This window comes from Pleurodeles waltl, chromosome 8 (genome assembly GCF_031143425.1).
Source record: "Pleurodeles waltl isolate 20211129_DDA chromosome 8, aPleWal1.hap1.20221129, whole genome shotgun sequence".
Classification (NCBI taxonomy): domain Eukaryota; kingdom Metazoa; phylum Chordata; class Amphibia; order Caudata; family Salamandridae; genus Pleurodeles; species Pleurodeles waltl.
In genome coordinates, this window is record NC_090447.1 from 460,359,296 (window position 1) to 460,382,224 (window position 22,929).

The following is a 22,929-nucleotide window of genomic DNA, read 5'->3' on the forward strand; positions in this document are numbered from 1 at the left end:
GCAAAACAAATAGCTGAGTGGTAGGAACTGACTATAGAGTCACAAATGAGCTAGCAGGATGCCTAACACCACTGCTGGAAGGTTAGTGACATTTATGAGCAAGAGTTAATGTTTACCCCTGTTGCACACTCCACTTAGAATAGGGATTTTTATTGGTAGCCAGTTGCCCTGTCACCAAGCGATCAGGGAGCCACCTATCTTTGCATCTGTTAAAGAGTTGTCCCCTTTCCTGCTCACCAGGTCAAAGAAGAGTATGCCAAGCAATTGCACATAGAGCTTTAGATGGACTATTCAGAGTGGCACAGCACAAGCATGATCAGGAAAGTCCATCTTGCTAGCATGTTAGGGGTCAAAACTATTAGGTAAGGTTGTCTCTGTGAAATAATGAATGAAGTTGAAAAACCAATGTGTTATTAGGTAGGACAACACAACACTGAAATTAACAAAAAGATAAATACAACTGTTACAGTGAATAATCATGTGCAGGTTTGAATAGTGCAGTTAAACAAGAAGGAGTTCCAACTGGATTTTAGCCATGAACTATATACAGTTAAAACATTCCCATCTAATAGGGATGGGAAGGGATTTTCAATAAGCATATCCCATAAGCTCAAATAAACAACTGAATAATGTAGCCCAAAAGTGAATGTGCAAGAAGATCAAACGTGGGACTCGAGCGCACAGAGAAAAAGAAAGTACATACTATTATTATTCCAATTATGAAGTGATCGGTCAAGCCGTGGTTCAGGAAACTGGCAATGATATTTTGACAGTACACTGTCGAAAAGGAGTGGCCAGCGACCATTTGGAATTAGATGGGAAGGTCAACCGATTTATTTACGTGAAATGTATTTTTGCAAGACACTAATGATCATCTGTCATAGTTGAGAAGATGGCAAAGTGAATTAAGCACTCAATTCCAATATGTCCTTTAAGCAAGAGATCATAAGCTTGAATCCCATAAAAGCCAAGTGGGCAAGGGGCAATGTATTCAAGGAGTAGGACACGTATGTTTTAGTTTTAAATGTCCTGGTCGTGAAAAATTATTAAGTTTGTTTTTAACTACTTCAAGGCCTATCCCTCCCATGGAATAACATTGGAGTTGCCTTACTACATTTTTTAAGTGTAACTTCAAAATGGGAAGAGATGACCCTTCTGTTTTTGGTGTCTCTGGAATCACAATTTAAAACCCTAACTTAAGGTAAAGTCAGATTTTAAAATACCACTTATTTAAAGTTGCCATTTTCTTGCCTTATCCATCTGGTGCCTGCAGACTGTCTCTGATCACAAAACTGGGTGTAATTAGCCGTTGGACTCAGTGTATTCTTCCTAGACAGCCACAGACAATGTGAGCTTAGGTGTTAGTTAATGAATCATCCTGGGCAGGATGGGAGGGAAGAGCTGAACATAGCCTAACACCAGAAAAGGATATGTCCTGTCCATACACAAAGAGCTTAACAACCCTGTATTTTCACTCCAGCCAGGTTGGAGCCAGGGCAGGGCAACAATGAGATTTCTTGCACTTCTAACCCACTTTCTAGAAGCCTCTCCCACTTTCCAGACCCAGGGCCCCACAGTATAAATACTAGACCTCAGCCATTACCCGTTCAATACACTTCTGGACATGTGGATACTCTGCCATCGGAACCAATTCATTGCCTCGACTGCACTGCAGATTGTCAACATCAATGCAGCAGGAACGTGCACCACTGCCTCACCGCATCTTCGAACTGATGCATCAACCCTGCTGCGTGGAGCAGAACAGACACATTGCCTGTACTGCCTGGTGCATAACTGTCACAACGCTACGCAACCAGGATTTAAGGGACTTTGGTTCAGCGGGCCCAACAATGTCCCTGTAACTGACCTGTGCTCTATTGCAGTTGGACTGAACTTTTGACTTTGTCCTAGTCCAGCGTGAATAGATATACCTAATTGGCGCTTCCTGCTTTTAAGCACTGTTTTACAGTTTAACCTTTCAAATTCATAAGTCACAATTTGCTTATTTTATTTTCGTCATTTTGGTCTTCTATTTATTAAAATGTACTCTACTTTTCTAACCTGATGTGGGATCCTTTTTGCGTGGTCTTCTCACTGTTTTACTGTTTGAAGTGTAGCACAAATACTTTACACTGCCTGCAAGTTAAGCTTGGCTGCTCAGTGCCAAGCTACCAGGGGGCTGAGCACAGGTTCATTTAGCATTTCCTTGTGCCTTACCCCCGACTAGGAATGTGGTTGCTGCTTGACCAGGGCGTACACCCCAGTCAACCAACAACCCACTTTCAAACAGCTGGTAGTTATGCCAGCCCCTGTGATTCAGAAAGTCAGATTCACAACATTTGTGTTCATTTTTTGCAAATCCAATCTTTTGATATAAGGTGCCTTGTTCTCATACTCATTGAAAGAGGCTGCTATCCTGCACCTGACTGAATGAGGGTTTCTCTGTAAATGCTTGAAACGAGTATTTTGCCTTTTACTGAAAGGTCCTGTTCAAGACAGGCCTGTTTTGTCAGCAGGGTATTCCACAAGATTGCTCTCATTCTCCTCGGACCGTTGCCTAGTTGAAGGAGGAGCAAAGCTTTATGCTGTACCTATTTACATTGTGTGCTGAACTGCAGGGCTCATCAGGGCTGCTCGTGGAAGGAAAAAACAACCTTCTACTTTAAGCCTTCCTTCCAGGAAACTCACACCATCAGCCAAGTGCCACTGCTCCATTTCTTGTGGAAAGGTAAGTGGTTTTCAGTCGAAACAAATGTTTACATTCCTTGATTTTGAGAACACAGACCTTACGCCGTCTCAGCACACAGTCCTTATTCTATCTGCTTCATAGCGGCATGTTCTGTGGCAGCCAGATCAGGCATCTTGGAAAATGGCCAGAACAGCTAAACAGTCTGGTCACACAGGGCTGGGATACACACCTGTTCGCCGTGCAGGGGACATTTCTAACCCATTAGGCAGCAATAGCAAATGAAGCTTGTACATAAGTAGAATTGAAAAAGGAAGGATCTGCAAACAGTTGGATAAACCTCAGAACCTGAGTGAGTTGGGATCATACACCGTATGATGCCAGCTTACATTAGAGATACCTACAAAGAGAACCTGTAGACTGAAACATGTGCTACAAGTTGTAGAAAGATTACGTGTCTTTGGAATAAAGGGGAAACTCACAGTCCCAACACCATTTGAGCACGAGATTCTCAAGGGAAAGGGCATAAAAGTACGGAGAGAGTGCAAGAGAGTTAAATAACAGGCCTACAGAAAGCCCAAAACCAAATGAATGTCGACATAAGAAGCCTGTATGAAGTAAATGCAAAATGCAGAGAGAAAGGCGATATAAGGTGTCAGTAAGAGGCCAGGATGACACTTCCGCAGACAAGAATGAGTATGCCAGGTCACTTGAATGGGCACAATGATTTGTGCGTTGAGAAAATGAAAAATAAAACAAGAGTCAACGAAGCACGCATTCACAGACTACCTAGTAACATTGCAATGTTGTTTACTTTTCTAAGTCTGGCTTTAAAGGAATGTTTTATGGTAACGTGAAGCATTACAGGAAAACAGAATGGAAATTCACATGCATTTGTGTGGAAGCAAAGAACTGTAGAATTATATTGGTATAGGTTAAAAGGTCTGGTGACAGTTGCGTTTTCAACTAGAGCTAAACATCTATATAGGTTAATAACTGCCCTCATCCCACCTGTGCTGCTGCCAGAGAAAAACACCATAAATTATCTAGTTACCCAGAACACTTTAAGAGCATTACAATGCCATGTGTGTACCCCTGAAAATTCAAGCTCAGGCAGCTGGATAAATAAACAAAATTATCACAGTTGTATGGACGGCAAGCATTTTTTGTGTGGAAGCACACAACTTCTGCCCAAATAAAACATGTACTTCTGACTCGCAACACGTGGACAACTCAAAGTCTCTAGTAGTGCTTACATTACTGTGTTTGCAATGCAATAGGTCTCGCATTTGCTTGAGTTAGAGCTATTGATATTGCTGCATAATATGGCCCTTTCTGCCACATTATTCCAGTAGCCCTGGATGAATGACGAGACGTGGGAATGTTAAGCACTGTCAGAGCACTAACCCTACTCCATTTTATGCGGTAGTACTGATTTGTTTTCTTCTTTGCATTCTGGTTCTTGCATTCACAGAAGTAATCGAGGACTATAAGTCCCATTTTGCAATGAGAAGCAGGATAAGCCGACATCAAAAGTCTCAGAATTGTGAAGAGGTGCAGGACTCCCATCTGCGAGGTGATCCGGGAGCAGGCCCAAGAGGTGATGAGCATTCATCACTGTCGGCATGCACAAGTGCTAGTCGGATCACGGGGTGGGGGTTCCTGTCACGTTTGTGTTTCTTTGGAGTGACACAGTAAAATATGTTTCTGATTTATTTAAAGGACTGGGACTGCAGGTGGTGACAACCAGGGCCCAAAAATTTGCTAACTCATTATGGGAAGGTGTGCCAGGAAACTAGGCATTAAAATGTCGTTACTGTACTGGAATGCCACAGGCTGACAGCTTCAAGCACTTTATCTGTTTGCATATTTGGAAACAAGGGTCTATTTTCTATCACTAGTGTCGAAATTCTGTGTGATGGCCAATTGTGACTAGGCACACTGTGGTTCTTTTGTATTTCTGCCACTGATTCGTAGGGTCGGGCTCTAGAAACGAACATGCAGATCATTTATACGTGAGTTGGTTTGAAATTGCGTTTAAGTAGGACTTGGGGCCAGTATGGTAATGGTGACTCTGAAAACTAATTAGCAGACAAGTTTTGGCCGGGCACAGTGAGGTGCCTTTACATTCCCAATGCCTACGCTAATTGTCATGCACTGGAACTTAATGTGCAAAGTTTTGACTCTGAAGAAAGTTAGTTGAAGTAAACCTTAATATAGTCTTATACTTACCCAACATGGCTCCCACCTACAACTGCATAAGCCGGTGTAGCTTTTTTCAGCGTCATCCACAGACACACATTCCAGGGCTATAACAACAACAAGACACATTTTTTATCACAGACCTATTACTCATTTAGTCCTAGTTGCTAGTCGCTCACATGGATTTTATAGAGATATATTAAAAACCGTGAGTTCACGAAAATACAACTTTTACTGTCTTAAACTTTTGAGGCCTGCTGCCCTTGGATTAAAGTGTTTGAACTGCTTGCCGCTCGAAATGATCGATGCTCTGTGCGATTGCTGTGGACTTTCCTATACAATCTCATTTTGGAGCAGCCAAGGAAAGAACCGATAAATGAGTGAAATACCGCCTTCGCCTCAACGCATTGGAATTCTCTTTACTTTCTTTAGCAATTTTGTTGCTGCTTGTTATCCGAATGTGTGTTTGATAAAAATTGACCCGTAATGCAATAAAGTTTTCAGATCCCATTGCTAGAATATGGCCTGTAGTTGTAATTAAAGGGGAAGAACTTTGAAAGGACCTCCGGGCACGAAGGATAAACAATGGAAGTAACAAGTAGTCATGCAAATTGCTCCAATAGTGCCGAGCGAGATTCCGCTGTGTAACACTTTGAAATTGCCAGGGAGCTCATGAGTTCACACTGTGTAAGAATTTTTTTTTTAAAGTAGTCCAGAAACAATGCGTAAAACATGGACACTGCATATTAACAGTAGTTGGCCGGTGCTCTCGAGGAGGGCTAAACAGCAGAAAAGGCATGGCATATTCATGCCTTCCACAAATAAAATCAAACCAATTTTAAAAGCAAGCCCACAAACAAATGAAAGTGATGGGCATGGATAAACTCCACAGAATAGATAACAGGTTGAAATGCAAAAGCAGCGCTTGCTCACTGCTAATGCTCGACCTAAAAAGGGGCACTGTTGAAGAATTACTGGCTCAATGACACCTGCAGGGCTTGACCTGCCTTCTGAGAGCTAAGTAATTAAGAACTTCAAGATGTTCAGTTTATTTACATGCATGAAACACTCTGGCTATTCAACCCCTTCGCTGCCAGGCCTTCCCCCCCCCCTCAGGTGCCAGGCTGTTTTTTTGGTTAATTGGGGCAGTTTGTGCTTAGCCCATAATAACTTTTTGTCCACATAAGCTACCCACGCCACATTTGCATCCCTTTTTTTTACAACATCCTAGGAATTCTAGAGGTACCCAGAGTTTGTGGGTTCCCCTGGAGGAAACCAAGAAATTAGCCAAAAATACTGTGAAAATTACATTTTTCTTTTTAAAAAGAAAAGGGGAAAAGGGCTGCAGGAGAAAGCTTGTGGTGGTTCCCCTGAAAATGGCATCAACAAGGGGTCTGCAGTTCTAAAATAACCATCTTCCCAGTTTTCAGTAACAGGCAGACTTGAATCAGAAAACCACATTTTTCAATAAATTTTTTGCATTTTACTGGGACATACCCCATTTTTACTATTTTCTGTGCTTTTAGCCTCCTTCCAGTTAGTGACAAAAATAGGTGTGAAACTAATGCTGGTCCCGGACAGCTAAACATTTCTTAAAAGAAGACAACATTCTGAATTCAGTAAGGGGTCATTTGTGTAGATCCTACAAGCTTTTCCTACAGAAAATAACAGCTGAAATAAAAAAATATTGAAATTGAGAAAAAAACAGCAATTTTTCTCCACGTTTTACTCTGTAACTTTTTCCTGTGATGTTAGATTTTAAAACGCAATATACTGCTACGTCTGCTGGATTACTCTTCTGGTTGCAAGGATATATAGGGCTTGTAGGTTCATCAAGAACCCTAGGTACCCAGAGCCAATAACGTAGCTGCACCTTACAATGGGTTTTCATTGTATACAGCAATTCATTTGGTGAAATATAAAGTGTGAAAAATAAGTATCAAGGAAACCTTTGTATTTCCAAAATGGACACAAGATAAGGTGTTGAGAGATAGTGGTTATCTGCACATCTCTGAATTCCGGGTGCCCATACTAGCCTGTGAATTACAGGGCATTTCTCAAATAGACGTCTTTTTTTGTAATTTTTTTTTTTATACACACTGTCTTTAATTTGTAAAGATAAAATGCAGAGAGAAACAAGGGGCAATAACACTTGTTCTGCTATTCTGTGTTCCCCCAAGTCTCCTGATAAAAATGGTACCTCACTTGTGTGGGTAGGCCTAATGCTTGCGACAGAAACTCAACATGGAACATCACATTTTTACATTGAAATATAATGTGTTTTTTGCAAAGTGCCTAGCTGTGGTTTTGACCTCTAGCTCAGCACCTAGGGAAACCTACCACACCTGTGCATTTTTCAAAACTAGACACCTAGGGGAATCCAGGATGGGGTGACTGGTGGGGTTCTCACCAGGTTCTGTTACCCGGAATCCTTTGCAAACCTCAAAATGTGGCAAGAAAAACACTTTTTCCTCACATTTTGGTGATAGGAAGTTCTGGAATCTGAGAGGAGCCACAAATTTGCATCCGCCCAGCATTCCCCCAAGTCTCCAGATAAAAATGGTAAAGCACTTGTGTGGGTAGGCCTACTGCTCGTGACAGAAAACGCCCCAAAACACAACATGGAGACATCATATTTGTACATTGACGACTGATATGTTTTTTGGAAAGTGCCTAGCTGTGGATTTTGGTCTCTAGCTCAGCCGGAACCTCAGAAAACGCACCAAATCTGTGCATTTTTTTTTTTTTTTTAAACAAGACACCTATGGGTACCCAGGATGAGGTAACTTGCGGCACTCTCAACAGGTTCTCTTACCCAGAATCCTTTGCAAACCTCAAAATTTGGCCAAAAAAACACCCTTTCCTCACATTTCGGTGCTGCAAAGTTCTGGAATCTTAGGGGAGCCACAAACTACCTTCTACCCAGCCCTCCTGATAAAAATGATACCTCACTTGTGTGGGTAGGCCTAGTGCCCGCGACAGGAAATGCCCCAAAACACTGTATACATCAAAATTATCAGATACAAAACTAACTGTTTTTGCAGGGGGCACCTGTGTTTTTGGTCCTGGGCTCAGCAGTCATCTAGGGAAACCTACCAAACCCAGACTTTTCTGTAAACTAGACACCTGAGGAAGTCCAGGGAGGCGTGACTTGCGTGGATCCCCCAGTGTTTTCTTTCCCACAATCCTCAGCAAACCTCAAATTTAGCTAAAAAGAAAAATCAAATTTTCCCCACATTGCTGTGTGGGATCACCGCACCGGCACAAATTTCCTACCACCAAACATTCCCCTCAGTCTCCCGATAAAAATAATACCTCAGTTGTGTAGGTGGGCCAAGTGTCTGTGACAGGGAAGAACCAAAAACATGTCCCAAAGCCAAAAAAGTGCAGCCCTCACCATTCCAAGTGGGACCATTTTGAGAGTTAGACAAGCTTTCATGGCCCAAATGTAAAACCAAAACCTAAAATAATCAAATGTCCACTTGCTTGCCGTTGGGATAAGACCTTTTAGTGTACAGGGAGGAGAGCTGAAAGAATGTTATCCCCTTTAGTTGTGGTTGGGCATAACCATGCCCATACGGGTTGGTAGCCACCACCCCACTATCTTTTTCAATTCCCTGGCATCTAGTAGGCTTTCTGCCCCCCGGGGAGTTGTTCGAGGGTAATTGCCCAATCTTCCCACCGGTGGGCAGAACAACTTTGTCCCCATTTATTTAGGGAGGAGGTATGGCCATACCCCTGCCCTATTTTTTTTAAATAATTCATCTCTGGTCTCTGCTGGGCTTTCTGCCCCCCCTTGGGGGCAGATGGGCCTTCTAAAAATAAGCTGATCTGCCCACAAGGGTGGCAGAAATCAGCAACAGTAATGTGCCCCCATGGGGAGCCACCCTTGTCCAAGGGGCTGCCCCCCAAACAACACACACACATCCCCCTCCAAAAAAAAAATCAATCCCTGGTGCCTAAGTGGTTTCTGCTCGCCCAGGTGCAGATCGGCTTAATAGAAATAGGACTATCTGCCTAAAATAAATTTGCACTCCAGGTGAGCGACCCTTGCCTAAAGGGTCGCTCCCCATCTGTAAAAAAATAAATAAATAAAAATCCCTGGTGCCCCTTGGGGGCAAATTGACTGAATTAAAATAGTCCAATCTGCCCCAAAACGGCCTAAAAACAATTTGCCCTACAGGGGAGCGAGCCTTGCCTAAGGGGTTGACGCAAAAAAAAAAAACTGTTGTCTAGTGGTTTATGCCACCATAAGATTGGCTTCATTAAAACAGGCCGATCTGCCCCCATGGGGATCATAAATGGCTTAAAATAAAAGTGCCCCCCAGGGGAGCAACCTTTGCTTAAGGAGTTGCTCCCCTAGAGTGTAACTGACCTGGAAAAAAAAAATCCCTGGTGTACAGTGGTTTCTGCGCCCCAGGGGAAGATTGACCTGATAAAAATAGGCCAATCGGCCCCTGAAGGGGGCAGAAATGGCCTAAAAATAATTTGCCCCCCAGGGGAGTGACCCTTGCCTAAAGGGTCACTCCGCTCCTGTGAAGAAAAAAAAAAAGTTAAATAATCCCTGGCATTTAGAGGCAGATTGGCCTAATTACAATAGACTGATCTGCCCCCCGGGGAGCGACCCATGCTCAAGGGGTCGCTCCCCTTATACTTAAGAACAACAAACTCCCTTCATGATCAGGCTGCAAAAAAGCTCAAAGAGACATGAAAGTAAGGGAAAGGCCTTTCCTTTCATGCCTCTACCTGCCCCCAACCCCCCGATCGGAATAGAAATGCTTTGCATTTCTCTTCCAATCGTGCTGGTAGGTGACCTTTGATGAGGTCAGTGCGCGATTGCGCACTGATGACATCAGACATCACTGGGGGGGGTAGGGGTGGAAGGGGAATCGATTCCCCTTCCATCCCTGACGTTGGTGTGGGTGGGAGGCCAACGGGGGAGCGCTAGTGCTCTCCCCATGGACTGGGTGCAGGACGAGCTGGTCTCGTCCTCAGCACACAGCAACCGTGGTCGAGGATGAGACCAGCTTGCCCCAGGCACCTGAGGAGTTAATTAAAGGGATAACCACAACGGTCACGCAGGAGTAACAGCAGATAAATCATGTATTTTGGCAACCTGTGAAAAAAAAGAGAGACCTACTGGAAAAGGGAGAGAGCTTGGAGCCCAATGGCAAACCAGAGGAGTTATTGTCGAAATGTCTGACAGAGGCAGACGGAAAAGCCTCCAAAGACCTGGCAGCAAAGATAGACATTTTCTTCCCACCTGCACTTAAATTCACTATCAGGGACAGACAATAACCTGGAAGGACCAGATGGAGTGGACCATGGGACTGAGGAGAGAGCAAAGCAATATGGCTGACCAAAAGAAATCTTTATTGTACAGGCCTCACATAAGAACTGAGCCCCCCTGATCACTAAAGAAAGGCAAGAGAACCATAAACAGAAAAAGAAACAAGCCCACCCGACTTAAATATATAAAATAGGAAGCTTCTTTCAGCTTATTAAATCTACCTGTATAAGTCGTCCTGGGGAATACTTGGCCATAAATGTTTCTCCAAAGTCATATTTTTACTTTGTCTTGTAATTTTATAACATCTTTAAACATCTAAGGGTACCCTAGGAAGCTCAACATGGGCATCTACCAATGTCACTTGCTGTAGTAAAGAAAAGACTGCTTAGTCAACACCAGTGGCGGGGTCATCATATAATGATATGGATTTGCTAATGTAGTGTAAAAGCATTAAACAGCTGTCTATTCTGAATAAGACCCACACTGATCTGACAAACTCAAATCTCTCATGCAGCAACTGAAAAAACAACTTTAGCCCTCTTCATGTCCAGAATGACTTAATGCTATAAAGTGAAAAGTCTCACAAATGGGAAGATTTTAGCAGAAGGGTGCTCAGGACAAAAGGTAGTGACCCCAAGAAAGGTGAAGGGCTTCACACATGTGAAGATTTTCATCATTTCTCAGACTCAGTGGCAGAGTGCACGGTGGTAGCTGAAGACCTTACTGACCTATCCATGAAGAGAGACGGTGGATGGTCTTCAAGGGTAGTGGTCTAACTGGACAATGCTGATGCCTGCCTAAAAGTCACAGACAAAAGCATCTCTACATTGGAGAGCAAAGAGAGATAAAACTTAACAGCCATTCCTGTAACTGAGAAGAGCCTAGTCAAAACCTGACATTTCAGGCCTGTGCCTGCACCTCCATCTCTTTCCTCAAAGGCCAAGTGAAGTCCCTGCACAACCTACGCCTTTCCATCTCTATTGGGGTCCTGGGTTGGTCTTCATCTCAGGACGGATCAGATATGCAGGCAGTGAATGAAGCATTTTAGTGGCAACAGGTCCTATCTGGGTCACAAAACGGGTCTGTGACAATGCAGCAAGCCTTCAAAGATAAGGATGAATTCAGATAGCCCCTTAGGTACAAATCATTGTGTTACCTATGCTGCAAACGATTTTGCAACTAAGAGAAACTCTCTACAAGAACAGGTAAAAGTGGTTTGCATGACAATTACCCAAGTAGGGGCTCACTATGGTATAAGGTCTGTCACTAGAGCAACATTGGGTTCCTTGAAATCGGTATGTGCCAGCAGTTCAATGAGAAAGGCAAGCCAAAAAGGTCTAAAACAGTCCCATACCTCCTTTTCACGCCAACCCATGTTCAGCTCCCTCAAAAATTTAGATAAGGTAACATTGAAGCCCAACTTAGTCTTCCATTTTTTTTCTGACACCACCCAATCTGCAACTGCACAAACATGTTTCTTATGCAATAAACCTAATCAAAAGCAACACATCCTTCAATCTTCTCCAACACACGCCTAGATAAACAATCTGCATCCTTATTTAGAATTCCTGGATGTACTCAAACAAAATGTATATTCCTGTAGGTTCACTATCCAAAGTATAATTCTAGTGGAGACTGCACCCAGACCTTTAGTCATAAAAACCTCACTCAGATGTTGTGAGATTTTCAAAACTGATCTTACCATAGAAAATTACTAAACTTTCCTACGGCCCAGGCCATCGACAAAGCTTCTTTCTCAATTACAGAGTAATTGGCCTCCACATCCTTCAGTGATCGTCTTTTCTCCATTCTCTTGTTTCTGTAGTAACATATCTCCAATGCCTTTAGGGCATATTTGCAATACTGTATCATCCCAATACCACCTCCCAAGTTATAAAAGCATGCAGATCAGGAGCAGATCATCCTGTACTCCTCATTGCATTCAAGCACAACAAACACATTCAGCATTCATCTTTGGTAACCCACTCATAAAGCTAGACTTTCAGTTAATATTTCCACAAAACAGCTGCAAATTTATTGCAATGTTTATTGGTGGTCTCCACAAGTTCTTTTTGAGGTCTTACTCCTACAGACGATATGATAAGACAGAGATAACAAATTTCCTTTTGTCCTAATTTTCATTTTTCCACTGGCAAATTTAGATCCTTTTCTCTTTAAATATTTCCAAAACGTTCCTTACAAGCTTATTGACTTCTGCCCAATTATTTCCATACACTAACATATCACTGGGAAATATCCGACCCCTTCAATATCACTCAACAAAGAGGACGTCATCCTCTGAAACACTGAGGCTGCTGACATTAAGCCAAAAAGCATACATAAAAACTTAAACAGCCCAACAAATTTTATAAATGCTGTAATTCTTGGGAATTCTCATGAAGACATAACTGATGTTAGGCGGAAGCCAAATCAACAGTAGTGAAAATGTTTGTCCCTTCCAACACGGAAAGCATTTCTAAGAGTGTATGGTACTGGATATGTCTCAACAATAATTTCTACATATTTCATCATCTGATTACTTAGCCTAGCCAGTAGGAACCCACCATTTATTTAGCCCAAATGGAGCAATAACTCCCAATTGGAACAGTTTTTCTAGTTCATACTTCACCGAATCATGCACAACCTACTGGCAGCCTCCTCATCTTTGGCACAACAGGGACAGCATATTTGTAACCTTATTTTATAAACCTAAGGCTTCAGACACCCAATGTCTTTATGGAAAACCTGAAAGAATAGTCTCCCCTCTTGAATGTGCCCTTCTTTAATCTTGCGCTCCGGCAGATTTGCATTATGGTAAAGATACGCACCTAAATATTTTTGCTGTATGGTCCTAGGATGTTGTCACCCATAAAGACAATGATCTTGTCCAGACTCTTTTTCTTTCTTTTTACGCTACAGTCACTTCAAAATATCCCTTCAATATGACCTCCTGACTCTGTAACCCCTTGCTTTATTGCCCATCTTCTTTAGCATAATTTTCTCTAAAAATAAACTGCAAAATTATTTTCTTAAATTATATTAAACGTGAGCAGAAGTCGAACATTCAAGTACATTTTATTTTTACCTTTCATGAATTCACAGTCTGTGGGTTTCCCACCATAGTTACTATGCAAATGTAAAATCACATTGTTAAGCACTTCCTTCACATCTTCTTGTAATCTACAGCTCTGCAACATCTCACAAAATGTTATTGCTTGCCACAACAGACACATATGGCTTTTGTGCTGGGCAATCTTTTCAACTTGCGCTGTCACCCTGGTCACCACAACGGAACAACACTCCTTTAAATTTCATCTCTTTTCAGAGCAATATGGCTACGTTCCTCTTTGAACTCACTCACAGCACAGCTGTTCTCTGCTCACTATCTGCTTTTATCTTTTCAACACACGCTGTCTTGGGGTCCATTATTTTTGCTACTGTTAACACTCCACTTAGTAGGGGCTTATCATGCAATCACAGATTTTCAGGCAATTTGACATTATTTCAATTTAAGAGAAACTGATTCCTGATGCATTCTTCCATCAAACCTCTAAACTTAAAAGATACTACAATTTTTCTCAAACTTAAGAAATACTTCGCTACTGATTCCTTTTCATCTTCTACCTACTTGCCAAAACACTATCGATCAAGTATTGTGCTGACTTTCAGAATATAATGTGTATTAAGTTTCTTTGAAGAAATGTCAAAATCGTTCAATCATCTTGCTTTGTTTTGTTCCAAGTTCGGCAAATTATCAAGTACTTACTGCACCTCAGATCCTAAACAGTATATTAATAATAATAATGACAGGTTTTTTGGCATCGCCATATTTGCTGCACACACTCGAGCATAATTCAAGAACGCTCTCCCATTTTGCCCATCCAATTGAGAGCTCTTCTGGATGGCTGGAGAGACGTGGTGTGGAGTTTCATTTTGCATTATCCACAGAATAAATAATACACTCAACCTTCACCAATTCTCACCCGACACTAATCCCCTTCGGAGTCTGCTCTTCAAACTATTGCACTTTGATAATTCAAATTATGAAATGAGACTGCGCAGTCAGTATGTCCCTTTGTATTAGATAGGATACAGGTGATCTTTACCAAGTCGAACTAGAGTATTCCGTTCTTCCTCCTTATAGGTAGCGTAGACATGAATTACATCCCGGAATAATGTCAGTGCTAAACCAGTTAATAGATGGTTCTCTAAACCATTTACCAAGACGACATGCCACTAATTTATCCGAACTGGCCAAGTCCAATAGTTGTTTGTGTGCCTATCACAGACTGTGTTTAAAATGTATTGACAGGGTGATGTCTTCCTTTGCCCGGCAGCGCCTCTGTTAGTGTGCCTGTCACTGAATTTTCTGTTGTGCATATGTTTTATGTCTCCATGCTCCCACTGCACGGTGTGCCATATTAACGGTGTGCTTGTCAACATAGGCACGTTCAGTCCATTGCATGCGTTATACTTCCCAAGTCGGTAAGTTTGCACTCTACTCCGTGCCACTTTGAAGAAGGTGTGGCTGTACCCAAAGGCACCATTATCCGTAACCAGCCACCTCAACCAATTAAACAAGTTGGTAATACTTCCTTGTACCTAGATAGGCTCTAGATGTGCGAGCAGGCCTCCTTTCATGCTCTAAGCTCATTAAGCTATTCTCGCTGTTGAGTAGGATTGACCTTAGATGGTGTGACTCACACAACATAAAATGCTGACCTCCGCCACTTTACTTTGTCGTCCCTCAGATCTCCAGTTATTTTTCTATAACGGTTTGTCTATCATTGTAGAAGACAACATACTTCTTTATCCATAATCTCAACATCCTGAAAGGAATATTATCCACCTCTTCTGTTGCCAGAGCAGTTTTCACGTACCCATCACTGCAAAGATAGCAATCCTTGCATGCTGTAAGTTCAATGCAGATGTGAAAAGGTCTTCTTGGCCAATCAACATCAGTGTTAAATAACTACATGGACTTCTTCCATAAGGTGTGTATTTCAAACCTTATTAATAATGAACGTGTCCATAGCCTGTGTCAGCCAAATGTCATTCTCTAGAATCACACAACCTCCCTGTACTCTATGTTTTTTTTAAAGAATGTAACCTGCCACCCCCCCCAAACTGTATCTTAGCTTATTAGGCATTCGATGCAGTTCACTGCGTAGTCAATAAAATGCATTTGCCTTAACCTATTTGTCACCAACTACGAAATGCATTTGCCTTATTCCACTCGTCATCAACTACGAATAAATGATGATTTTAGAATTTTGGAAATATTCCTAATATTTTACTTAATTTTTATCATCACTAGTGATGTGTTTATACTGCTTTTAATAAACATGAAAAAAAATACATCAACTGAGTGTACAAACTCAATTCGTTATCAGACGTTCAAGCTTCGCTCTGTAACCAAAATATTATAGTAAACAAAAACAGAACGCATACGTTTAGAACAGTTATCAAAGTCCAGAAGCAAACACTTTCAATATGAAGTTTGTCATTGTACAACAAAGGCAATAATTCAGCCTACAGTCATTCCAAGCATTCTTTTATATAATCATTAAACTGGCACTGCAGATAATTCACAGACACAAAGTGCACACAAAACTCTAAGCGAGCAGGTTAGAAAAACTAGTTCTAGAAAACCGGAGATGCACGTGCTTTACTGAACATTCAACATAAAGTAGCTTTCAGATTTTGTGGGTACACTTTTGGCCTTTTTAACCCGGCTTGTCCTGGTGTCATGACGCTCAAAGGGAGCATGGTAACGTGTCATGGATCATATGCCACCTCAAAATGGCGGCAGGCCTCTCAGATATCTGAAATATTTTGGCACCATCTGTAAGAAGGGCTGGGTCACTTGGAAACACGGGCTTAACGCTGGCAATCAGTGCCTGCACCGTCCATCGGTGAAACGGAGGCTATTACACAGCACTGTCTCAGGAAAGGGGGTGGAATCGTGTTGGGACGCTGCACAACAGGCTTCTGCAAAGCCAATAGGTCTTTTCGGCATTTGGAATAATATATTTAAAAGATTGCTGTCGAGCGAGAAATGTGCGCGCTTACACATGAAAGAATAATAAACGTACCTAAACGTGGTCTACCTTCCTTTCAAACAGTTTCCCACAAGGAAGGCCAACTGGCAGGGAAACTTTCCAGTCTGTGAACTTCCAAACAGGAAGACTCTGCGAAGGAACTAAACAAATGCCATCCATTATAAGAACTACATGAAAAGAAAGCGCGCTTTTCAATCTGGAACTGTACTACGAAGAAGAAGCAATATGCCTCCAATCTTCTTATATACACCATGTCCGATTTCCCCTCACCCTTGACCTTAAACATCAGGTCAGTACTGTGTCACCATTAATACAGGTAATTTTCTCAGTCCTCCTGTCTGAAGTCGGGCTGTCGCTTGTAGCAAGTGCCTTGTTATTTAAAATGTTACAACTCGCTGCGGCCACTTTTGTGACCTCATAGAGTTCATTCTTGGCTGTTTTGTTGCAGGTTGGAGCATGGTGAACAGGTGTGTTTGTCGATCATGGACAACAAAAGCATATTCACGATGCTTACATGGATGCTCACAGTTTAACCTTGTTTTGGGAAACTGCAGCCGAAAACCACCCTGTACTGTCTTCAAATTATTATATTATGCCTGCAGGTCATAACAGTCCCCTAACAACTTAGTGGTGCATCATCTCGGCTTGTGGTCCTTTATTTACTTGTGGCACTTGTACTATCTTCTTGATATTCTTTGTTTGAGAGGGAGGGTCACCATTTCTCATTCTGATGAGATCTGTTGGTCAGATGGGTCCATCACTTAAGATGCCCCATCTCTTCCTTGGCCAACATTCATGTGGAGTACCAGTATGTTAAGGAGCACACATCCAGAGTTCAACTTTACTTCTTGAAAAAAGGTTCGCTAACACATCACTGACACCTGGGGGGTTTTGTGTGGTTGCGTTAGCCTCCTCCACACTGCCGCCCTCTGTAACATATCGGTCACAGGGTCAGTGTGCCAATATAAGGTTTCGGCCTGCTAGAGTTGCACGTGGCTTGTGTCATTGCACTGCACGACACTGGTCACAGTTGGACACTGTGTGCAGAATGTTTCTGCTTGTGGATGGTGCCGGTGTCTTTTCCGGTGGAGGGCACAGCACAAAAACCCACACTCAAGACTTAAATAAGGTTTATCAGCTTTTTCTCAGCCGTAGCATTATCTTGGTGGAACTAGGTTGTTGGTGGTACAAGTTTGTCACCCTGCAGCACTAACATATATTTGCAGGGTTGTAGTGCCTGATGCCCTCATGTGGGTATCCTGGGCAGTGTAAGGAGATGGATGGCAACTGGAGTATGTCCAGACAGGCAAATCAGCAGTGGAGGGCGAATACATGTTGGTCAATTACATATATTTTTGTATACTAACTTAATCTCACCCACATCATAATTCTTGGCCAACTCGTAGATCAGAACATTTCAGGTTTTCGTTATGCCTTGGCTATCTGTGTTTTCGCTCAAGAGAGCTAAATCGAGCAGAAATGTCTGTCGAGCAAGAGCTATAAATTCAGACGTGCGTCGTGAACGCTGCACTGAAGGTTTAGCATTCAGTTTGCAGACAATGGAAATTCATGCGGGGAATACAGACGAGATCATTTATACTGGCGAACAGATGGTGAAGGTGGGGATCTTGTGAAGGAAAAACCGCAAAAGTTCCAGCTTTCACATGAGCGCTTATTCTAGCATTGCATGAGGACAACCTGTAGTTCTCTTGAGAGCTACACGTTTTATGCGAGAAAACATATGTGACCTCAATCACCACTAGAATACAGTAACATTAGTCTAAACTTAATTCCGCCTCACCCTCTCCACACACACGCCTGTGTGTTTCACCATGCCTGCTGTACTCCCTTTAGCGATAATAATCGTCACATGACTTTTTTGGGTTGTGTTTCTCTCGACCCTGTCTATTAAAAAAAATTCTGACATGCAATTTGTTAGGTTTAATTTTTCATCCAATAAATGTTATATGCGGTTTTTCCTTTTTACCTCATACAAGTGTTAATTTGTAAAGAAAGTGTGCGTTGGAAGAAATTAGTCAGAAAATAAGGTCACCGTATGTCGACGGGCGATTGAGAAGGGGGAGGGCCACGAGGCGCCGTTTGTCTCTTGAACGAACGATTTTTTCATTCATTCAAATAATATCCTGCTAGACACAGCAATGCTTAAACAGGTGACAGGCAGCATCTGGATGTTGCAGAAAGCCAATTCACTTTGTTAAAACATAAACAAACAGGTTAAACAGCCAGGACACACACACGCTGCCACTACAGTGTAACTTGCTATACCCGTGAAGTGTGCGCAGCAGACATTATTATTGATGTTTGCGCCCACTGTTCATTAGTGCCTTGACACGTCATTTTGCCTCCACGGCGTCAGATCTCATAAGCCTCGTATGTGTAAGGAACAAAAAAAGACGCGTGCCCACAATAAAAGCAGAGGCCAACTCCATGTATTAATTGCCATAAACTATTTCTGAGAATGCTATGCATTTTTGGCGACACTGGCGCATGCATCTTTATGCGGTTTCAAAAAGGCACTTGATCCAAAAATTGATTTACACTTTGTGTACGTCTGCACAGCTTGACGCCACGCATGAGGTGGCGGCAATCTGATTCAGGAATGACATTACTGCCACTATATGGTATAGATGACGTCAGGTCCACGTGCAGTGTTCACACGAGTTACACTGTACTTTGAAGGCAGAGGCAGGATTAGGCCCAGCCTGAAAGGACATGCACACACTGAGCATGCGCAGAACACTCGTGTCTGTGACTCACCCGTGGCTATGACCCAGTACACTTCTCGTCCATTCAGTAACTCACCACATGCCAGGGTGGAATAAACTGGAGAGCCTGGGACTTGCAGGAGGATTCGGAATGGAGCCACGCGAGCGTTGGAGTCCAGCACAGCATCCAGTGCACCGACCAGGCGGCCTACAGAGGAATTGGGGAACAGGAAGGACTTAGTTCAGGGGTGAAATAGAAAACGCCTCACAAATACATGTCAGAAAACTCACATGCAAACTCATTGAAACCACTTTTAGACCTATCAGCTTGCAAACAAAGCAATTGTGATCAACAACAGGGTTTAATTTGGTGTGTATTGGTTGAAACCAAGGCATTACTCATATTTGACTATGGTTGAAGTAGTTCCAGTCTTTAGGTATAACCGGATATCTACTGGACGTAATTCCTCAACTACGACTGAAATACTTTTCTCTCCATGTACACTTTATCGTCCTAAATGGAACTTGGGTCCATCCAAATAGTTCCCCAACATTTATGGCCCTCAACAATGCCCCACCACCCTTTCTCTATTGAGCTACACCTTGTAGTCTCTTATGACTCTTTCAACCACGGCCTTTACTTCACCTTCAACACTTCTTACCCACTCCAATCCTTCATGTCCCTAAGCACAAACCATGTCTTACCACTGCCATGTACTTATATGTGAAAAATGGTGGAAAAATAAACTCTGCTTCATACACGCTGTTCATCTATAGACACTTAACATTAAATAGTCCATTTAGACTTCGAGACTACGACTGCTACCTTGAACTGCATCTATTAACTCCCATGACCAACCCCGTAGCGTAAGTCTTTATTCTATACCAACAACCATTATCAACCAGGTTTACCGTTAATTTGTGGCTTGTGAAGCCACTCACTATATGTAGACAAGCTATTAATTTTAGGGTGTTCCAGAGGAACACTCTTTGAGCTATAAGTGTACGTGTGACTGCACAATTCTGGAAAAAAACAGTAGCTATTAGCCATCCCAAGCAATTATGGGCCCAAGGGCAAAGTAACTTAAATTCTTATTGTCCAGCAGGTTATGGGTAATAAGTCTGTTACCACCCTCCTCCTGTGCGTTGAATTTAGCTGGCCGTGGCCAAGGGGACAAACAACTCTGCCACAGCCGTGCGACCCAACCCTCACATCAGAAGCTCCTTTTTAGGTCAAGCCTAGTCAGCGTGCATGCGCTGTCTGCAAGACCTGCTGTATTCAGTAAAAGGACTTTTGATCCCACCTGCTGCTTAACATAGGTTGACTCCAGTGTCACTCTTCTTTGCTGCCTCCTAACTTGTCCCGCAGCCGATGTGTCACTTCTGTTTTTAGCTGAGGAGCACCAGCCAAGTACAGATTCATTCCTATTGGTTAGTGCCTGCCCGCTGTGAAGCAGGTACTATTTCTCCTACCCCCTCCCACTCCCCCTGCCCTCTTAGCCAAAGTGCGCGCAGTGACATCATACCATCCCTCCACAGGTATGTGAGATACACACATTCCCCCTCACATTACAGTATTTCCTCCGGTGTCTGCCCTCTCACATCCATGCAGCATCGCGCACTGCCATCTATTTATTGTTTCTTTGAGTTAAAACCCCCTGGTGGCTCTCTGATACGCGCTGCCTCTTGACGTTGGGATGTTTGATATCGGCTTTAGTGCCAGAGCTTGAAGCAGTTCTGCCTTTGATAAGTGAGGTTGCAGGACTCTCTGGTACGTAAACACCCCTTCAGCCCTACAACAGGTGCTACCCAGCAGACTTCAAACAGGGCGCAGTGGCTCGGCCTCTCTGCTAACTCACCGCCTTACTATGGTTTTACAGAAAGGGGTGGCCTTGCTTGGACTATGAAAAGGAGCGCAGCATAAAGAGAAAATACCTCCATGCGCTCTGACAGGGAAGGCCTGCGTGTCAGGTCTCTCACTTCTCAGTCACTATTAGTATGTATCTGTGGGCTCCACTGCACCCTCTCCATTACAGAGCACCAAGAAGACCTGTGTGGAAAGAACCGACTGAGTCCGCACTGCAAGTGAACACAGACAAGATGAACGTTAGACCATTAAAAAAAAAAATGTGTTTAAAATGTTTTTTTAAACACAGATACAAGTGATACAATCTCAAGCACTGTCGCTAGGAGGTCAGAAAATGTCTTTCTATTGGCACTGAACTTACATCTGGCAGATGTTGAACAGCGTCAGGCTGAGGGATGAGCCCTGGGGTACGCCGCAGATGATGTCAGAGGCTTTAGATTGGTACGGGGGAGGGGGACTCTTTGGGTTCTGCCAGAGAGGAAGGATGCGGTCCATTCAAGGGCTTGGTCCTGGATTCCTGCTGCGTGGAGGCGGGATTTTAGGGTGTGGTGACATATGGTGTCGAAGGCGGCTGATAGATCTAGAGGATGAGGGCTGATGTTTCTCCATTGTCGAGGTGGCTTCTGATGTCGTCTGTGGTGGCAAGGAGGGCGGTTTCGGGGCTGTGGTTGCGCCTGAAGCCGGACTGGGAGGGGTCGAGGAAGTCGTTGTCTTCGAGGTATCGAGTGAGCTGAGTGTTGACGATTTTCTCGATGACCTTCGCCGGGAACGGGAGCAGAGATGGGCCGGGAGTTTTTCAGGTCCATGGGATCCGCCTTTGGTTTCTTGAAGAGGGCGTTGATTTCGGCGTGTTTCCAGCTGCACGGGAATCTTGCAGTTTCGAAGGAGATGTTGATGGCTTTCCGTAGGTGTGGTGCGATGGCCGTGTCTGCTTTGTTGAAGATGTGGTGTGGGCAGGGGTCTGATGGTGATCCAGAGTGGATGGAGTTCATGGTCTTGCGGGTTTCGTCGTTGCTGATGTTGGTCCAGGAGGTCAGTCGATTGGAGCAGGTGGAGTTCGTGGTGGGTGGGGTAGGAGGGGGAGTTGAAGCTGTTGTGGATGTCCGTGATTTTTCAGTGAAAGGCGGTTGCTAGGGCGTCGCAAAGTTCTTGGGAGGGGGTGATGTCGTTGACAGTGGCGTTTGGGTTGGAGAGTTCTTTTACGATGCTGAAAAGTTCTTTGCAGTCGTGGGCATTGTTTTCTAGGAGGCTTTTGAAGGAGGATCTTTTTGCTAGCCTGATGAGTTGGTGGTGTTTGCGTGTTGCATCCTTGAGGGCCGTGTGGTTGTCTGTAGTGCTTTCGAGTAGCCATATTTGCTTGAGTTTTTGGCAGTGGCGTTTGGAGGCTTGGAGGTCGTCGGTGAACCAGGTGGCTCTTTTGTTGATGTGGTCGTTGGAGGGTTTTCTGAGTTCCGCAAGGCGGTCGGCGCAGTCGGTGATCCATAGCTTGAGGTTGTGTGCCGCAATGTCAGGGTCGGTGGGGTTGATGAGTGGTTTATGGGCTAGTTGGATTTTATATTACTATTTTAGAAATGCTACTTTTAGAAAGTGAGCATATCTCTACACTCAAATCCTTCTGTGCCTTCTAATCCACATCTGGCTAGGTTTAGTTGACAGCTCCCTTGTGCATTCACTCAGACAAACCCCAAACACAGGATGCTCAGTCACACTTGCATACATCTGCATATTGAATGGGTCTTCCTGGGCTGGGAGGGTGGAGGGCCTGACACATACATGTCAAAGGGCAGTAGCCTGTCCTCACACAAAGGACTGCCACACCTCCTACTGGGACCCTGGCAGACAGGATGGAACTGAAAGGGGGCCTTGTGCACTTCTAAACAACTCTTTGAAGACTCCCCCACTTCAAAGGCACATTTGGGTATTTAAGCAGGGTCTCTGACCGACTAAGACACTTCTGAGGTGGACACTCTACCTCACAGACACTTCCTGGAAAAGAGAGCCTGAACCAGAACCTGCAACCTGCCAAGAAGAACTGCCTGGCTGCCCGACGGACTCACCTGACTGCTTTTCTGAGAAGGACTGTTGCCTTCCTATTG

General features: G+C 43.5%; 1 protein-coding gene across 3 annotated transcripts in view; it reads right to left on the reverse strand.

The window, feature by feature from the left end:
* Nucleotides 1–22,929, reverse strand: part of TBC1D8 (TBC1 domain family member 8) — a 411,616-nt gene that overhangs the window by 275,815 nt on the left and 112,872 nt on the right. For 2 of the 3 annotated variants that reach the window (XM_069204406.1, XM_069204408.1), the window contains exon 2: nucleotides 19,019–19,174. In XM_069204406.1, the coding sequence (XP_069060507.1) occupies nucleotides 19,019–19,174 (156 nt within the window). The remainder of the gene's footprint in view (nucleotides 1–19,018; nucleotides 19,175–22,929) is intronic. The other variant, XM_069204407.1, reaches the window with a different exon arrangement.